The sequence below is a fragment of the Camelus ferus genome, chromosome 6 (genome assembly GCF_009834535.1).
Source record: "Camelus ferus isolate YT-003-E chromosome 6, BCGSAC_Cfer_1.0, whole genome shotgun sequence".
In the NCBI taxonomy this organism is placed as follows: domain Eukaryota; kingdom Metazoa; phylum Chordata; class Mammalia; order Artiodactyla; family Camelidae; genus Camelus; species Camelus ferus.
Genome location: NC_045701.1, coordinates 86563330 through 86580680, shown reverse-complemented (window position 1 = coordinate 86580680; position 17351 = coordinate 86563330). Strand labels below are relative to the sequence as shown.

Below are 17351 nucleotides of genomic sequence, written 5' to 3'. Positions count from 1 at the left end.
CACGCCGTGCGTGCGCCTGCGCAGCAGCCGCCCGGCGCCGCAAAGCCTCACGGGAACGGCAGTTCGTGCTCCGGCTGGCAGTAGGGCGATTTCCGCCCCAATCCGGTCTGGCTTCTGCAGCGGGTATCCGGGGACGCGTGGGAGCGGCGCGGGAGGCTACGGGCGACGGGTCAGCTCTGGCGCCGACAGCGCGAGGAAGGGCCCGGAGACGCGCCGCTTCCGGCGCATTGTGAGGTCCCGCGGTTCTTGCCGCCCGAGGTCGCGGCGGCCGCGCTTCTCCTCGGACCGCGTCCGTGGAGGCGTTTGGAGGGGACCGAGGCACCCACGCGTGCCCCTGGTGTCAGCCGAGCGCGGGCCTCCGGACGGGGCCACGTGGCTCATAACAAGTTACTCGACCTGTTCTTAGTCTTCTGCGAAGTGAGAATAATGCCTGCTTCCTAGGGTAGTGGCGCCTGTTTAATGTGCTTATGCAAGAGGGGTGCTGGGCACAGCCGGGGACAGAGGGCGCAGGTGTTACCAGGACTCCCTCCTTCCCCACTAGACTCGCCTCCCTAGTGCGGAGCTTTGGAGCTGTTCTGTCCACCAATATGTATGCAGGCGCTCAAGAAATATTTGTTGAAGGAATAAATTTGCAGGCTAGGACTGTGATGGCAGCGGATTCGGGAATACGAGCTAATTTTACATCAGTATGCGCTGAAACTCATTGATAAAGCTGTTCAATGAAAACATTGGCGGCAGTAACTGGGGATATTAGCAAAGACCATAGATTACCTGAGGCTGTGTTTCGCAGCCCGTTTTATTCCTAAGGTGGGATCTGGACGTTACCTCCTCTGCCCCCCCCCCCAGCAAAAGTTTGATAAATGGTGCCTGAGACAGACTTGACTCGGATATTCCTTCGCTCTTCGAATTTAGAACTCGCTCCAAAGTGTTAACACAGAAGGTTAGTGAAGGGGAGGGGAGGAATCAAATACGGGAAAGTTAAAGTTCTAAATTCTTTATGTGTATTAATATGCGCTTGTAAATTCTTAGAAAGTTTGACAAAGGATTTCCCTTTTTGCATGAACGGCTAGTGGGACTAACGTTCTAGAACTAATGGTCCAGTGGGAAAAGCACAGGATCTGAATCTGCATTGTCCAGTACAGTAAGCCGTTTGTAACGTGTGGCTTTTGAGAACTTGAAATGAGTTGCTCCACATCATTTTTGTTTCTGCCTTCCATAGACTGGAGCAGCAAGGTAACACAACTAAGGACTATTTATTTAGTACCTGGAATTGAGACAGAATGGAAGGGAGCAGGGCACAGCCATTCAAGGAATGACAACAATTAACACCAAAATGGTGGAAGATTCAACTCCTAGTTGGCCTTGAGGATTAAGATAGTGGAAGGTTTGACTTCTAGTAGACCTTGAGCTTCATTATATGCTCATTGTAACATATTAATGTGATAAATAACATGCCTGCAGGCACCATGACAGTCCCAAGGCTAACCATAAAAGGCCAAAGAGTGGGCGGTGGCCCAATTCCTAGGAATCCCAGCCCCTCCCCTAGGGTAGTAGGAATGATCCCACCTGTAGGCATGTGAAGCTACTGAGCCCATAAAAACTGGCACCACCACACCTGGCCGCCCTTTTTCACTCCTCCTCTTCGGAGATGGCCTGCATTCTGTCTATGGAGTGTGCGCCTATTTTTAACTTAACCTGAGCACCTAACTCCCACACCTCTTTCCTTGCCTTTCTCTTGTCTTTTGAAATAGCCTACCCTCTGTGCCCTATGTCTCTCTCTAAATCTACCTTTACTCAACTGTGTCTTGCTCTTGAATTGTTTCCTGCGCGAAGCCAAGGACCCACACCCGGTGGGGCACGTCCCAAGGACTCACCAAGACCTGGAACACGGCCCTCCTCATGCCCCACACCCATTTTTCCTGCATCAGAATGTGCTAGGTACCATGTTACTTGCTGAAGACTTAAAAGGAACTATATTTTCAGATGAGTCAAGGTAGACTTCACGTAGGAGGTGACTTCAGAAGTCTTGATAGGAAAGCTGGGATTCAGTAAGTAGACAAGAGAAGAGCATGCCAGGTAGAGGGAACAATTCAGAAAGAGGAAGGAAGAAAGGAAGAAAAGAAAAGTGCAAATAATTTGAAGTTTACTTGGAGAAAGGGAGACTTTTGAAGTAACTAGATCACAAAGTATGTTGTGGGGAGTGAAGGGAATGAAGCTGGAAAGCGAAGTGAGGGGCAATCATTCAACACATTATTACTGCGGGCCTGTCATGTACCATCATGATGCTAAGCGGGGATTACTTTCCACTATGAAAAACACTATCTAGATCACTGTCCCGCGTAGACCTCACATTCTAGGTGGTGGGAGCAGATAAACACATGAACAGGTAAGGGGATTATAAATTGTAAGAAGAACCATGAATTAAATAAATCAGGTGATAGAATTACACAGCAGTTCAACTTTACATAGGGTGGTGAGATTAGGCCTCTCAGGGGAGCTGACCTTTGAGCTAAGACCTGAAGCCTTTCTGAGAGATTTGGATTTTATCTTTTTGTGAGTGGGGAAGCCACCAAAAGTTTTAAAAACAGGAATGAGATTCCACTGATGTTTTGGGAAGGATCACTCAAAGGATAGGGAATCAATTTGAACTGGGAGAGGTTTTGAAGTTGGAGAGCAGGTGAGGTGGCCCTTGCCATGATCAGGTAAGAGATGATGACACTTGAAATGAAAAAATAAAAGGACTAAATAAATAAATGGACCAATTGGAGAGAGATTTAAGCAATGGTGTCAATCCTGGTTGTGAGAAGGTGAGGAAGAGAAAGAAGACAAAGATGGTTACAAAGCTTCTGGGGAGGGAGACCGAATGAACCAAGCAGCTACCAGGGAATGAAACAGGAAACAAGAGGATAACCGGGCCATGGTGAAGGAAACTTAAGAAAATTGCCGACATTTAGGCTAACAGATTGCTTTCTCTTATGCTTGCTCTTAGTACCGTCAACTGACCTGACTGGTTGCTACTCACAGCTCCAGGCCTGTTGTTAAAATAAAGCTATTAACTTTACTGTTTCTGCTTTATTCCAGTAATCGAAAGTAACAGTCATACTTGGTTTCTGAGTTGTTCTCCAGGGAGAAGGTCACAGAACTTTATGAAATAGTCTAAATGCCAAGAAGACCGCACCTTGGGCTCTTACAAGATAAAGAGATGGAAAAAGTGACAGCGGCGGCGAGCCTCTATAGAATTGGTCACCTGGAGGCATCATGACGCCACTCTGAGTCTTAAGACGAGAAAATGATTCTGTTGCTTGCTATCGATGCTTTATTGTTTGAGCTGTGGCCATATAATCACCCCGCCCATCCCCAAGGTGGGCTCAACAGTTTTGAAGGCACCAACCTGCTGTGAGTCCCCTTTGCCCGGCAAAGTAATAAAGCTGTGTCTTTCTTCTAAGCTCCAAGACCCTGTCTCTGAGTTTCAATTTGGCTCATCAGGGACTGGGGCCGATCTTTCAGCAACGAGGGGATGAGACTGTGAAAAGAGTTTGATGTGGGTTGATATTAAAGTGACCATGGGACCTTCAGAAATGTCAATCAGGCTATTGAAAACATACTTCAGAGCTGAAGAGAGAAGTCAGGGCTGAAGACGGAGATTATCAACCCTGAAAGCAACAATCCTGTCTTGGAATCCTGTTTCTTCCTTACACCCAGCCACTGCAGTCTAATCCAGTTTATATTTCATAAGTAAGTTGCAATCGAAGTGGTCACAAATCCCCAGTGTTTAGGACCCAATTAAGGCTATAATTTGAGCCAAGGAAAGTGGAAAGTGAGATAAAGCCAATTAGCAGTATGTTGATTAAGACAATATCCGTAGTGTGTTAGCTTTGCCTGGCTTGTGCCGGGAGCCCCGGCCCACTGCCTCCAGCAATGCTGACGCGGCCATATCAGCCATATCGCTGCAACCCTTGCCCCTCCCCAGGCCTGCTTTCTAGCAGCTGCTAAGGAAGGGGCAAGATGTTTTCTACTGGCATCTTAAGTATCATTCAGTTTGCACTTTCCACACAAGACTGTCATAAAGAGTGAGAGATTCCTAAACTGGTTCTTTTATTTAGGTCCACGGGGCAGGCAAATCAAAAAAAACACACACACACATACACACAAAGAAAAAAGATATATATGGGGGTGGGGGCAAGGAATAACGACTTTATTCAGAAAACCAGCAGACTGAGAAGGTGGGAGACTGACTTCCTAGAGAACCATCTTCAGAAAATATTTTTGAACCTCTTCATGTTGCCGAAAGATCGGCGCCTCCCCCCCCCCCAAAAGATCGTCCCTGATAAGCCAAATTGCAACTCAGAGAAACAGGGTCTTGGAGCTTAGAAGAAACACAGCTTTACTACTTTGCCGGGCCAAGGGGATTCACAGCAGGCTGGTGCCTTCAAAACTGTGAGCCCACCTTGGGGATGGGCAGGGTGATTCTATGGCCACAGCTCAAGCAATAAAGCATTGATAGCTGTCAACAGAATCATTTTCTCATTAGACTGAGTGGCGTCATGATGCCTCCAGGTGACCAATTCAATAGAGGCTCACGGTTGTCACTTTTTCCATCTCTTTATCTCATTAGCACCCAAGGCATGGTCTTCTTGGTATTTAACCTATTTTGTAAGGTTACAGTTCTGTGACCTTCTCCCTGGAGAACAACTCAGAAACCAAGTATGACTGTTACTTTCGATTACTGGAATAAAGCAGAAACAGTAAACCTAATAGCTTTATTTTAACAACAGGCCTGGAGCTGTGAGTAGCAACCGGTCAGTCAGGTCAGCTGACTGCTTTAAGGGCAAGCAAAGAAGAAGCAATCTGTTAGCCTAAGTGCTGCCATTTTATTAATCTTCCTTCATTCACATATTGGGAAATATCTGGATTGTGTTTCAGTGTCATTGATAATTGAAGATCCTGTATGATACAGAGATTTTTATCCCAATAATAAATTACAATGACTCATTTGGCTACTAATGGTGCATACCTTTAAATACTTCAAAAACCAGGTTTATGAGTCACTAAAGTCAAAATAATTACTTCTAATAGTACTGTACTTTTGAGCTGTCTTTTTGGTAACATCTCATTCCCCTTTTAGATGTTTATGTTTTGAAGGACGTGTCTTCTATCATTTGCATGAAAGAAAGAACCATAATCTCATGTTGGTTAGAACTGGCCCCAGACCTGTGCCTCCTCTAGTCTCTGCCTCTCAGTCATGCCCCAGGCTCAAGCCAGCACATGTTGGTATCTTTGATTCGTTCCTTTCTCTCACTACCCATATCCAGTCCATCATCAGATCCTACTGATTCCCCCTCCAAAATCCATCTGAAACCCATCCCCTTCTCCTCTGCCACCACCCTAACCTTAGCCACTGTCTGCTTGAGCTTGGACCGCTGCAGTAGCCTCAGTACTCTTCTCCTGCTTCCACTCCTGCTTTTCTCCCACCAAGTTTCCATAGACAGCAGCTGGACTTGCAACATTCTCTAGATCTTATCACTCCCTTATGTTGCAACTGAGTTTAATGATTCCCTATTGCTCTTAGCATAAAATCAAACTTGGCAATGGTTTACAAGGTCCTGCATGACGTGGCTCTTGATTTTCTCTCCAAATGCATCTCAGACTCTTCCCCTTTCCTGGCTATGCTTCAATTCTACTGTCCTCACTTCTTTTCCTTAAACATGCTGAGGTCCTCTCCACGTCAGAGCCCCCATGCTGTTGTCCCCTTTTGCAGAGCTGTCTAGATCTTCTGATGCCTGGGTGCTCAGTTTGTCAAAGCTCAAATGCCACTGCCTCAGGGATGCCTTCCCAGACCACCTTATCAAAATTGTGTTTATTTTCACTATAGTCCTTATCACATAACCAGAACTTCCTTGTCAATTCTCTTTTATTATTTATTCTGTGATCCCCACTAAAATCTAAGCTCCATGAAGGTTAGGGACACTGTTTAAACTAAGTCCAGAGAATAAAACAGTGCTTGGCACATACTGGCACTTAAAGAATTAAGTTGTTTCTGATTCCTTCAGGACATTGTAGATTAGCTCCAGTATTCCTGTTCAAATATTTATAATTCTGCAATTATTCTGGCTAAAAAAAACAAAAACAAAAAAACACAGTTGGTAATTACCTTAGGATGAACTGCCCTATCAAAATACCACAGAATGGGTGGCTTAAATAACAGAAATGTACTCCTCACAGCTCTGGAGGCTGGCAAGTCCAAGATCAAGGTGTCAGCTGAACTAGTTTCTGGTGAGAACCCTCTTCCTGGCTTGTAGATGGCAGCCTTCTCACTGTCCTAGCGTGGCAGAGAGGGAGAGTGAGAGAGAGAGAGAGAGAGAGAGAGAGAGCGTGTTCTCTGGTGTCTCTTCCTATAAGGGTACTAACCCAACTGGATCAGGGCCTCATCCTTACCCTTATGACCTCATTTAACCTTAATTCCTTAGAGGTCCCATTTCCAAATATAGTCAATTAGGGCTTCAACATATGAATTGTGGGGCATACAAACATTCAGTCCATAATAGTGATCATCTCAGATTGTTAACTCCTGGAAGGTAAGGATGCCTGTTCAATCATATTAACTAACATCTTTTAATATCAGGGAGGCCAAGTATAGCTCAGTGGTAGGGTGCATGCCTAGCCCCCATGAGGTCCTAGCTTCCATCCCCAGTACCACCATTAAGACAACAAAAAAAATTTTTTTTAATATCACAATAACTAGTTATCTCTGTGATAACAATTTGCCACAAAATTTAAGCTACTTAGAATAACACACACTTATTATCAAATAGTTTCTGCAGGTCAGGCATTTGGACCTGGCTCAGCCAGGTCCTCTGCTTCAGGGTCTGTCAACGAGGCTACGTTCACGGTGTCAGATGGTCTCATCTCAAGGCTCAGCTGGGAAGGATCCACTTCCACACTCAGTTTGGTTGGCAGGACTCAGTTCTTCGAAGCTGTTGGCATTGAAGGCATCAGTGTCTTGCTGGCCGTGTGTGGAGGCCCCTCCCAATTTCTGGCCATGTGGGCCTCTCCAACAGAGCGGCTTGCGTAGTTAAAGCACATAAGGCCGGAGGCAGTAGAGGTGGCTAGCGTGATCTCACTCATAGTCCTCTGTAAGCTAAGCTTTGCTGCACTCCATTGGGTAGAAGCAAACCACATTCAAAGGGGAGGGGTTGCACAAAGTCATGGACACCAGCGGGCAGAGAGCACTGGGGGTGTCTTAGAGTCTGCCGGCCACATCAGCTAAACTGACTGGGCCACACCCAGATACATTCTGAATAAAGGATCTAAATCATATTCTGATTAACTTCAATTCTTTTTAAATATAAAGGACTCCAAAATTTTTTTATGGGAATTCAAATGGTTTTTTTCGTGGATCTAAGGAATTCTATGGGTATGAACAGTCCACATTTTAAGAAGTGCCTGGTTTTTATCTGTTTGTTTTCAAAATAAACAACTTTTTATTGAAGCATTGTTGATTTACAGCATTGTCTTAGTTTCAGGTGTATGGCAAAATGATTCAGTTATGCGTATACATGTATCTATTCTGAAATTTTTCAGACTCTTTTCCATTATAGGTCATTACAAGAGAGTGAATATATAGTTCCTGTGTCAGGTTGTTGTGTTTTTTTTTAACTTTAAGGACACATGGTATACTTCACTATTTTTTAAGATAGAGTACCAACTCCTTTCTAAATGATTATTAAAGTACAACTTACACAGTGAAGTGTGCAAATATTAAGGCCTTTGTGCTTGTCCCCATCTCTGTAGCCCTCCTAACTGAGCCAAATGAATTTTTACCTATGTACACACCCATGTAGTTATCACTTAAATCAGGAGGTAGCAGCAGATACTAACTAATATACATAAAATAGATAAACAGGTTCATACTGTATAGCACAGGGAACTATATTCAATATTGTGTAGTAACTTATGGTGAAAAAAGAATATGAAAATGAATATATGTATGTTCAGTTATGACAGAAGCATTATGCTGTACAGCAGAAATTGACAAAACGTTGTAAACTGACTACACTTCAATAAATAAATAAAAAAAATATATATATATATATACATATATATATGATAGCAAATGTCCAGTCCCCCAGCAGGCTTCCTGCCAGTGAATAGCCTTCCATCCCTACTACCTCCACCACCACCAAGTAACCACTATTCTGATCTCTATCCCTGTGGCTTAGTTGTACCGTTTTTTCAACTTTATATGTGGTATTTACACTTGTATCTAACTTCCTTCACTCGGTATTTCACCTGTAAGATTCTTCACGTCGTTGGAGGTAACAGTTCACTCTGGTTCGCTGCTGTGTGGTACTGTCTACTACTACAGTGCATCTTCCTCCTATTGTAGATATCACCATGTATCTTTCTCCAGTTCATGGACATTTAGATTGTTTCTAGTTTGAGGCATTTGTGAGTAATGTTGCTCTGAACATTCTTGTACAGGTGATTTTTAGACAAAACCACTATTCCTCTTGGGTATATACCTAGGAATGGAATTGCTGAATCATGTGTAGATCTATATTTGGCTTCAGTAAATACGCCTAAATGATTTTTAAAGGGAGAGTACCAATCCATGCTCCACTGTGTATGTGAGTTCCAGCTGCTCTACACCCTCGTCAACACTTGGTATTATCAGTGCATTTAATTTTGACCAAAGTGTCGTAATGGGATCTTTTCATTTGCATTTCTCTGATGATTAAAGACTTTCAGCCCTTTTCAGTTACGCTGGCTGGTCATTTGAGTATCTTCTTTTATGAAGCAGTTACTCAAATTTTCTATCTTTAAATTGAGTTGTCAGGTTCTTGTTGACTTGTAGGAATTGTTAACATATTCTGAGTACAGGCACTCTGTCACAAGTATGTACTACAAATATCTTCCCCATTCTAAGGCTTGTCTTTTTATGCTTTTAATGTTGTCTTGAGAAATCTTTGCCCACTCCAGGGTTATGAAGAATTCCTCTTATGTTTTATTCTTTTCTAAAAGTTTTATTATTTTGACTTTCATATTTAGGTCTGTGATCTATCTCAAAGTAATTTTGCCTATAGTGAGAGGTAGAGGTCAAGGTTTTTTGGGGGGTGGGTTGTTTGCTTTTAATATATAGCTCTCCAATTGGCCTGCATCATTTATTGAAAAGTCCACCCTTACCCTCATTGAATTGTAATAATGCCTTTGTTGTAAATCAAGTGATTATGAATATGTGAATCTGTTTCTGGACTCCTTATTCTGTTCCATTGATCTATGGGCCTGTCTAATTACAGTAACTTTATAGTAAATCTTAATGTCTGAACAGTGAAGTCTTCAAAGTTTGTTGTTCTTCAAAACTGTCTGGACTATTCTAGGTCCTTTGCATTACCATATACATTTCAGAATCAGATGATCAATGTCCACCAGAGAGACAGATTGAGAGAGAGAAGGAAAGAGGGAGGAAGGAAGGAAGGAAGGAAGGAAAGAAACACAGAGATTTTGATTGGGACTCCTTTGACTCTACAGATCATTTTGGGGGAACAATTGATGTATTAACAATATTGAACTTTACAAGCCATTAACATCTTATATCCCTCCCTTTATTTCACTTCTAATTACTATCGGCAGTGTTTTTGTTTTTTTGGTTTTTGTTTTTTTCATTTTCAGTATAGAGTTCTTATACATCTTTTGCTAGGAAGCAAGCTGCTGGAAAACAAGCCGCTAGAAAACAAGCAACTAGAAAACAATCCGCACCTAAATTTCAATGAGCTTAAAATACTGTATTCACACTGACTTGCTTAAAATGCACGTGCTTGCTTTGTTTTAATGTTTTACGCAGGATATGACCTATAGCACGTATATATGCTAAAGAAAATTTGTAAGGAGAAATCCTGAGATTAACGTAAGGGAACGAAGAAGGGCAGATATTTCCTTAGAGTAAAACTATGGACCGTCCTGGAAAGCCAGATCATCCACTAACAGAACTTTGTTCTGGCATGAAAGCATGCTGTTTAACCCGAGGGAAGTATTTGCTATCTCAAGATGTCCCGGAGGCAATAATAGGATAGCCTTAGAAAATCTGCATACCCCAAGGAGGGTGATTGTTCCTGGAAGGGAGAGGCCTGACATTAATCAGTTAACCAGCAAGCAGAACTTAGTGCTTAGGGCATGGAATATCTAAAGCCCCACCTCTTTGATCGCATTTTTTTCCTGAGCTGTATACTCCTAATAAATATGATGTCTACTAGGCTTTCGATGCTCTAGATCCACGAGATCTTGAGTCCCCTGGTCCCATCTTTGCTCTTTACTTTGTCTCTTTGTTTCTTAAGTCTTGCTTCGCCCGTCTCCAGACACAGTCCCGAGCTGCGCTGGGCGCAGCAATCTTTCTTAGATTGTCCCTAGATATTTTATCGTAAATGACACCAGCTCTTTTTAAGTCATAGAAAGATGTCTATCCAAAATGTAAGCATATATAACAATGTGTCTGTCAAACTCACAGGTATAGAGAAAGAATGCTTAGCACTGACAGGCTAGCCTACTCAGATCTGGAGGGGAAGATTGCCTTCAAAGAGCCTAATTATAAAATGACAATGGATCAAACCAGAAATATGGAAAGTCACCTTAAAGACAGTAAATGCTTCCTAATCTACAAAGACCTGAAGAGAGAACATGCCAAGGAGAGTCACAAAGGTAAAACTCGTTACTGCCCATCCAGAGGATGTCTGGGAAAGTGCGTCTTGTCAGAAGGACCAGAGCACCTGGCAGGCACGGCAGGGATGGAGCTATCAAGCCAGCCAGCGCCAACACCTTGTCCTGGTTTTGCATTCACCAAGCACTCCTGATCTTTGGCATCTCACATAACCTGCCTCCAGGAAGAGAATGTACTGCTGAAGTGGGTGCAAGTCTCAACTCACCCATCTGTGTTTCTCATTGTAAATAAATTGGTCCTCTGTCTTCTCTGCTGGTCTCTTAGGAGATTAGTTAAGACAAGTCCGCATCTCAGGGTCCTATCTATCCTTAGCCACTGTTGAGATCTCTCTTCTTAACTTGCATGGCTGAGGGCCAGACTCCAGAGTGAATTCACCGGAATCAACACGACTTAGTAAAGCATCTTGGCGACACTCAGAGTTACTTAAGTGTCCTGTCATAGCCATATAGAAATGTAAATAAACTATGGACTTTGTTGAATGACTAGAGATACGATTAGATATATTTTAAAAAAGCTGTGTAACAAAATTTCAGCTAAACAGCTTTACACACTAATATTTATTGCAATTCTACCATGTGCTCTGCACTTTTTTGGTCTCTAGAGAGACAGTAAAAATGAAACAAAATTCCTGCCTTCATGGAGGTTACATTTTGGCGGAGGATATAGACAATAAACACACAGGAATATAAAATGATGACAAGTGTGGGCAGAGAAAAGGAACAGAGTAGAATGTTATCAAGAGGACAATCTGGGGAGGCCTCTCGGAGGAGGTGATATTTGACCTGAACCGCAGGTGAAGTGTGGGTAAGCCGTGTGGATACATGGGGGCAGAGTATCCCAGGCAAGGCTCCAACACGGAGTGTACTTGGCAATGAAGAGTGAAATGAGGGGGCAGTGAGGTCACAAGGGATCAGACTGTATCAGGCCTGGAAAGCCCAGGTCAGGACTTGGCCTCCCACTCTGTGAGTTAGGAAGGCATTGGAGGGCTTTAAGCAGATCTGACTTCTGCTTTAACAAGTTCCCCTGTTGGTATGTTAAAAGAAGTCACAGAAAGGAGCAGGCCCAGCGAGAAGGTGACAGGAGCAACCCAAGTAGGAAATGATGGTGTCTTGGGCCAGGACAGTAATGTTGGAGGGGTGAGAAGCAGACAGACTTGGGATATGTTTTAAAAGTTAGGCCAATATGATGCACTGATGAACTGAATATGGGGCAGCAGAATAAGAAAAGAGTCAAAGATGCCTCCGTGATTTTGGGCCTGAGCAGCTGGAAGCAGAGAGTTGCCAATACCTGGGTAGGGAAACCAGGGCAGCAACGGGTCCAGGGGAAGGAAGAGACGAAGCCAGATTGTCCATGCTAAAGTTTGAGGTGCTTATCAGACATTCAGGTGCAGGGGAGAGAGAGTTTCAAGGAGGAAATGATAAAATGTGTCAGATGATTGGAGAGGCTGAGTGAGATGAGGCCTGAGAACTGACAATTAGGTTTCAAAACGTGGAGGTCATAAAGGGGACCAGAATACTGAAACCGTGGCTGGGGGAGGATGTGGACGTCTAGGAAGTTTTTTTTATTTGGATTGGTTTTCTTCTGGATTTGTATGGAGGTTAGGATAATAAGTTTGAAGCTAAGGGTGGTGATCCAGAGGAGAGGGGGAAAAGCAAGCTGCAAGAGAGAAAGGGCAACCACAGGAGCAGAATCAGGTGATGTGAGACGAGATGGATTCAGGGCACAAGCGGGAAGTTGATCTTAGGCGGGAGCACAGACAGTTCTCCGCAGCAGGTGGGCAGGCAGGGGCAGGTCTGCAGTAGAGGATGGAGATGCTCTCTTTTGATCACTTGGGTTTTCTCAGTGAACTCAGAAGCAAGGTCATGAAATGAAGGCATGACAAGGTAACTATTATAAAGACCCATGATTTCAAACTGTTGAAAATGTATTCTCTTTATTTACTTGGTATTTTTGAGTAAAATTTAAAGATCAAGTGGGAGAGGGTATAGCTCAGTCGTTAGAGCACATGCTCAGTATGTGTGAAGTTCTGGGTTCAATCCTCAGTGCCTCAATTAAAATAACTAACTAAATAAATAAACTTAATTACCTGCTCCTTAAAAAAAGCCAAAAACAATTAAGATCAAAAATAGTGCAGTGAAGCAAAAGAAAAAAACAGGTAAATTGGACTTCATCAAAATTAAAAGTTTTTGTACATGAAAGGGCATGATTAAGAGAGTGAAAAGACAAGCCACAGAATGGGGGAAAATATTCACCAATTGCATATGATAAGGGTCTTATATCCAGACTATGAAAATAACTTTCACAATTCAGTAACAAAAAAACAACCCAAATAAAAAGTGAGCAAAGGAGTTGAATATAGATTTCTCCAGAGAAGATGCACAAATGGCCAGCAGGCACATGAAAAGGTGTGCTTTACATGTCACAGTGTGATACCTTCCACTAGTCTGGTAGTTCCCCCCAGTAAGCTGAACAGAGGATTACTGTATGACATTTCCACTCCTAGGTATGTACCAAAAAAAAACTGACAACAGGGGTTCAAATAGGAATTTGTATGCGACTGTTCACAGCAGCTCTATTCACGAGAGCCCAAAGGTGGAAAGAACCCAAACTTCCATCAACACATGAATGAGTAAACAAAAAATATATATGGTGGAATATTATTCAGCCATGAAAAGGAATGAAGTGTTGATACAATAGGAATGAACCCTGAAAACATGTTGAGTGAAAGAAGTCGGATGCAAAAGGCTATATACTGTATGATTCCATTTATATAAAATATCCAGAAGAGACAAATCCACAGAGACAGAAAGGAGATTAGTGTTTGCAAAAAGGGTTGCAATGGTAAATTTATTCTGTGTGTATTTTGCCACACAAAAAATAATGCAGTTATATTCAGATTACATTATTTTAAGAGATGAAATATATATGCTATTAAAATAAACCTAATTTTCATATAGTATAATTCTGGGAATTAGGGGATTTTTAGGGCTGGAAAAGACCATAAGTATTGATTACTTAATTACTATTGTAAAGTTAGTTTGTTGAAAATATTTGGCAACTTTCTAATTATAACAAATATTGAAAATTATTCATCCTATTACATGAATTTTTCTACCAAGAAGTTTATAATTCTCTCTAACTCACAGGTTGAGATGCTGATCTTGAACTCAAAAAGCAACCTTGTAGAAACCAATCATGTCTGACTTACTGTGACTCAAAAAGCAGAAGCTGTCCTAATTTATTTCCATTTCTAACACCATTGGTACTGGGGCCATAACAAGGCACATAAATTCATTAGCCTACTTGTTAGAATAATATATAGTCTGATTTTCTTCATACTTAAATCACTATAAACATTAGTGTGCAGAATACTCAGACTGAGAATGAAATATGAAATCAATATTTGTCCCAAGAGCTATGCACAGATATCTTATCAATTTACTTTCCAAATATGGTTTTAATGAAGTAGTGACTCATTGCCATAGAGTTTTTTATAATGATTCTACCTAATAAAATATTTGTTTGCAGGAAATGAAAAAAAAAAAAAAATTTCCATTAACTAGAAAAGCATTTGTTTAAAGCAGGTTTTCCAGTTACAATGTTAAACTCATCTCCAGCTCTGTAAAGGTATGTGACATGAGATATTTAAAGTTTCACAGCATTTCAGGGTTGTTCTTGAAGAGATACTCTGCCTAGAATTGAAAGAAAGACAAAAGGACAAGTCAACAATTTAGAAGATACTACAAGATATTTATTAGGCATATATTTGTACTATTAATGTTTACAATTTAAAAATGAAAAAAATTCCAATGAAAGTACATAAATTTTTTATTTTCAAGTGAGTAACAAATAATCTTATTACAAACTATGAAGGTATTAGGGGCTATTTCCCAAATAACCAGACACATAATTTTTCTGTCTCAACTGGCTTTTCATTTAGATTCAGGCACATTTTATTTTCAAATTGATATTTAAAAAAACAAACAACAACTACATCTCTTACCAGAAAATCCACGGGATCATCGGGTCTGATCTTACAGCACTCGTTGAGGCCCTGCATGAGTGTTGGCATCACGTAGGTCATTAAATAGTTCCTCAACGGAAGGGACTGGGCCTCCAGAAATTCTCTTTCTTCTCTTTTCACTTCCTCTAGTCGTTCATTCTACAGACAGAACATTCAGGGGTGGGGTAGATAGAAAAGGAAGACAGCTTTCACACAACTCACCCCCGAGGGCACTAGAAGTAGATACTGTCGTAAATGTTCATCGCGTTACGATAAACATGGCATTTCCAGTCAGTGGAGAAGAGATATAAATGGTGTTATAACAACTGCCTAGTCATTTAGAAAATAATAAACTGGGTCCCTACCTCACTTATGAAACTGAAATCATTTCTAGCTGCCCAGATGAAGCAAAGTGAAAGAGAGAGAGAGAAAGGAAAGAAGGAAGGAAGGAAGGAAGGAAGGAAGGAAGGAAGGAAGGAAGGAAGGAAGGGAGGAAGGGAGGAAGGATGGATCACAGAAGTGCTGATGGAAAGTCTGGAAGGTATTGGCTGGGTGGACATGTGTTATTCCTTGCTCAGCATATAGCCCCCCTTTGCTGGCAATAATAATTCCAAATTTCCTTTGAGAAATCTCCCTTCTCAGCCTAATGGTTTGGGTGAGATTAACCTCCACAGTCCTGGCCATGGATATTAGATGAAGATGAGCACATGAGGCAGAGTCTAAGGATCAGGCCAACATGGAAGGCAGAGCACAGAGAAGGATCCTCGGTCCTTGATGACATCACCTGAGCAACTATATCAAGCCTCGCCTGAAGCCAGCCCTACCCCTGGACTTTTCTGTTATGTGAAACCATAAATTTTCTTTATCTCTAAGCCATTTTGAGTTTGCTTTTCTGTTTCTTGCAAGATAGAGTCCTCAGCACATCCACTAAAAAAATAAATGGAAACCTAATTAACTCCTCCCCCAACCCCCTAAAAAAAAAACCCCAGCAAGACAGAGTTCTAACTGATATTATTGTCTGGAAAGAGGTCTTTCCCAGCAAATCGGCAAGCCCAGAAATCAAAATGGGAAAAAGACTGATGGATTTGATGATATATAAACATAAAAATCTTTTATGGCCAGGAAAAAAAAAAAAAGCACTGTTAATGATGTTAAAAGATAAATGATGAAGCAACACTATTTACAATAGCCAAAACATGGAAACAGCCTAAATGTCCATCAACAGGTGACTGGATAAAGAAGATGTGGTATATTTATACGATGGAATACTACTCAGTCATAAAAACCGACAACATAACGCCATTTGCAGCAACATGGATGCTCCTGGAGAATGTCATTTTAAGTGAAGTAAGCCAGAAGGAGAAAGAAAAATACCATATGAGATCACTCACATGTGGAATCTAAAAAACAAAAACAAACAAACAAACAAACAAAAAAACAAAGCGTAAATACAGGACAGAAATAGACTTATAGACATAAAATACAGACTTGTGGTTGCCAGGGGGGCGGAGGGTGAGAAGGGATAGACTGGGATTTCAAAATTGTAGAATAGATAAACAGGATTATACTGTATAGCACAGGGAATTACAGAGGAAAAAATGTGATAATGAGTGGGTATATGTCCATGTATGACTGAAAAATTGTGCTGAACACTAGAATTTGACACAACATTGTAAAATGGTTATAAATCAATAAAAAATGTTTAAGAAAAAAGATAAATGATGAGCAAACTATTGGCAACGTATAAAGAGCCAGGATATTATAGGAGTGCACACTATTTGCCAGACACTGTGCGTACTTTTATATATATTAATTCTTTAATCATGACAGCAACTCTATGAAGCAGGTACTATCATCATCCTCATTTTACAGAGAGAGAAACTGTGACACAGAGTGACTTGCGTGGGGCCACGTACCTACGAGAAGAGTGGGTGGAATTTGGCCTCCAACAGCACAACTGGGGAAACTACTGTCTCCTGGGGCCATTCCTGTTGCTATCACATTACCTTATCAGGAGTGGTTCTTGTCGTTAAAAAAAAAAAAGACACGTAATCCAAACATGGGCAGAGACAACGTGTAACATTAAGAAGAAATATATATGCCTAACTAACGTAGGGAAAGCTGTTGAATTGATGATCAGAGAGATGAAAGCCGAAAACAGTGAGATACAGTGAGATCCGGTCTGTTCACCAGATGGGCGTGTGTGAGCAAAACTGAGACAGCAGAGCTGGGAAACACACCGGTGGATGATAATGGGAACTGGTTTACCCTTGCTGGAAGGCAGTTTAGAAATACGTATCAGTCATGAAACCATGTACAGTCTGGCCCAGCAAAGCTTGGGAATTTATGCTAAGGAGATAACCAGGCACCCAAAGATATGTGCCTGAGGAATTCCTCCCTTCTTTCCTCCCTCCCTTCCTTCCTTCCCTCCACAAATATTTGTAGAGTGTTCGCTCTGTTCCAAGCACTGTTTTAGACTTTGGATATACAGTAGTGAACCATGTAGATGAAAATCCTTGTCCTTACGGAATTTAAATTCTGTGCAGGGAAAAGACAACAAACAAGATAAATACAAATAAATAAAACATATAGTACTTCAGGTAGAAAAAGTGCAAAGAGGGAAATTTAAAGGTACAC

General features: G+C 41.7%; 1 protein-coding gene and 1 long non-coding RNA gene across 4 annotated transcripts in view; one reads left to right on the top strand and one right to left on the bottom strand.

The window, feature by feature from the left end:
* The first annotated feature begins 113 nt into the window (after positions 1-113).
* LOC116664402 lies at positions 114-3445 on the top strand. 3 transcript variants are annotated; one of them, XR_004320922.1, is made up of 2 exons: positions 114-940; positions 3127-3445. It is a non-coding gene; the product is annotated as an uncharacterized LOC116664402 (long non-coding RNA). The 3 variants fall into 3 exon arrangements; XR_004320923.1 differs by having other exon boundaries at positions 3116-3445; XR_004320921.1 differs by having other exon boundaries at positions 3082-3445.
* A 10102-nt stretch (positions 3446-13547) lies between these two features.
* Positions 13548-17351, bottom strand: part of AK7 (adenylate kinase 7) — a 66745-nt gene continuing 62941 nt past the window's right edge. Inside the window, exons 17-18 of the mRNA XM_014558813.2 lie at positions 14715-14873; positions 13548-14403 (exon numbers count right to left, since the gene is read on the bottom strand). Coding sequence (XP_014414299.2) covers positions 14365-14403; positions 14715-14873 — 198 coding nt within the window. The 3' untranslated portion in view covers positions 13548-14364. The remainder of the gene's footprint in view (positions 14404-14714; positions 14874-17351) is intronic.